At 49.6% G+C, this 2,500-nt stretch overlaps 1 protein-coding gene across 1 annotated transcript in view; it reads right to left on the bottom strand.

Moving 5' to 3' along the window:
- LOC130379009 (usherin-like) overlaps positions 1-2,500 on the bottom strand; it is a gene marked incomplete at its 5' end in the record, with an annotated part of 17,562 nt that overhangs the window by 8,284 nt on the left and 6,778 nt on the right. The window contains 2 exons of the mRNA XM_056585586.1: positions 1-144; positions 1,840-2,002. The exon at positions 1-144 is cut by the window's left edge and continues 74 nt beyond it. Of these exons, the coding sequence (XP_056441561.1) occupies positions 1-144; positions 1,840-2,002 (307 nt within the window). The remainder of the gene's footprint in view (positions 145-1,839; positions 2,003-2,500) is intronic.

Below are 2,500 nucleotides of genomic sequence, written 5' to 3'. Positions count from 1 at the left end.
TCAGCAGAACCCTTGGAGTTGCGGGCCTGGACTCTGTACTGGTATTGGCTGAAGGGCTGGAGGGCGTGGCTGGCGTCGATGAACTCCAGCGGCCCATTGGTCCAGATGAAGACCAGGAGCTCCTCCTCTGTTTCTATTGGTCGCCTGCAAGGAAGGAGGGACTGTCAGGTCTCAAGCGACTGCTGATATATTATTATATATTATATGGTACAAAATAACCAAAACAACCTCATAAAACAGGTCATGTAGTCTCAGACATCATGCAGAAGAGATGGTGTGTGTGCGTGTGTGTGTGTGTGTGTGTGTGTGTGTGTGTGTGTGTGTGTGTGTGTGTGTGTGTGTGTGTGTGTGTGTGTGTGTGTGTGCACGCGCGCGTGTGTGTGTGTGCGTCTGTATCTGTGTGTGCCTATGTGTGGGTTAGTTTGAGATAGAGATTCATGTTGAGATTGAGATTGTCTGCCTGTAAGAGGTAAGAAAGATGGAGGATGAGTGTTTATCTGTGTGTGTGTGTGTGTGTGTGTGTGTGTGTGTGTGTGTGTGTGTGTGTGTGTGTGTGTGTGTGTGTGTGTGTGTGTGTGTGTGTGTGTGTGTGTGTAGGAAGTGTGTGTCTGTATGGAGTGTTTGTTTGTGTGTGTGTGTGTGTGTGTGGTAGTAGAGAGTCGCGTGTGTGTGTGTGTGTGTGTGTGTGTGTGTGTGTGTGTGTGTGTGTGTGTGTGTGTGTGGAGGTGTGCGGTGGCGCTGCTATGCTAATACTTGTTTCCTGAGGACTTAAAGGGCTTACTGTGGTCTGACCCTGCATACTGATCACACTCTCTCTGGTCAACAAGCAGGCCACGACCTTCAGCAAGCCTTAACACACACACACACACACACACACACACACACACACACACACACACACACACACACACACACACACACACACACACACACACACACACACACACACACGCACACACACACACACACAGAGACACACACACACACACACACAGAGACACACACACACACAGAGACACACACACACACACACACACACACACACACATACACACACACACGCGCTAAAGCAGATGTGCACACGCACACACGGACACACACATGCACGTAGTCTGCTTGGCATTGCTTTGTGGTTTTGTGTGACAGTGATTACTTTCTACCGGGTTCCATCTGAAGGTAGGAAGTGTAACAGTGAGTGTACGTTGAGGAGGGAATGAGGATAGAACATGCATGGAGTCACTCAGCAGACACTTATCTGAAGTGACTTACAAGTGAGGCTAAGGCTGTATCTATGGGGTGTACATGCCCGAGTGTGTGTGTGTGTGGACGTGTGTGTGTGTGAGTGTGTGTGTGTGTGTGGACGTGTGTGTCTGTGTGTGTGTGTGCGTGTTACCTGTGTGTATGTGGGTGTGTGTGTTACCTGTGTGTGCATGTGTTACCTGTGTGTGCGTGTGTTACCTGTGTGTGTGTGTGTAACCTGGGTGTTTGCGTGTGTTACCTGTGTGTGTGCATGTGTTACCTGTGTGTGTGCGTGTGTTACCTGTTTGTGTGTGCGTGTTTCCTGTGCGTGTGTGTGTTACCTGTGTTTGTGTGCGTGTTACCTGTGTGTGTCTGTGCGTGTTACCTGTGTGTGTGCGTGTTACCTGTGTGTGTGTGCGTGTTACCTGTGTGTGTGTGTGTGTGTGTGTGTGTGTGTGTGTGTGTGCGTGTTACCTGTGTGTGTGTGCGTGTTACCTGTGTGTGTGTGCGTGTTACCTGTGTGTGTGTGCGTGTTACCAGTGTGTGTGTGCGTGTTACCTGTGTGTGTGTGTGTGTGTGTTAGGTGCGTGTGTGTGTTACCTGTGTACGAGGTAGGAGGTGATGAGGCCGTTTGGATGCCGGGGGGCCGACCAGCGGACCTCCAGCTCCTGGGGCCCGACTGCTGTGACCTGGGGGGGGGGCAGGGTCCCGGGGGGGGCCTCCAGCGTCTGGGCGACCACGCCCGGCCCGGCCCCGCAGCCCGCTGGGGGCCGACACACACACTCAGTACCGGACAGCACAGAGAGACTACAGCACAGAGCCCACAGCCTGCCTTGGCCTTCCTGCTTCTATGAGCGGTCATCATTATCCTTTTGAACTCGTATAAATATAAAATGAGTACAATGAAATTTACTTTCAGGGCAAGATGCAACCAATAACGTAATAACTGCCAATAACGTAATAATTTAAATGTAATAAAGCCAATAACGTAATAACTTGCCAATAATGTGATAACGTTGCTGAGTTATTGGCTTTATTACATTTAAATGATTACGTTACTGGCCGTTATTACGTTATTGGTTGCTACAGCGCATTTTTTACAGAGCCTTGAATCCGAAGCGCCTTACAATATAAGTACATTTATCAGAAGTATATGGAAACATGAAGTACTAAAAGATAAGATCTATCTGGTCTGATGTTTACGACGTGGTAGTGGTCGATGTTGTTTCCGTGGTAACCAGGGCAGAGCAGTGGGACCTAC

The sequence above is a fragment of the Gadus chalcogrammus genome, unplaced genomic scaffold (genome assembly GCF_026213295.1).
Source record: "Gadus chalcogrammus isolate NIFS_2021 unplaced genomic scaffold, NIFS_Gcha_1.0 GACHA146, whole genome shotgun sequence".
Taxonomy (NCBI): Eukaryota; Metazoa; Chordata; class Actinopteri; order Gadiformes; family Gadidae; genus Gadus; species Gadus chalcogrammus.
Note: the sequence above shows the minus strand (reverse complement) of the source record. Positions and strands in the feature narration are given on the sequence as shown.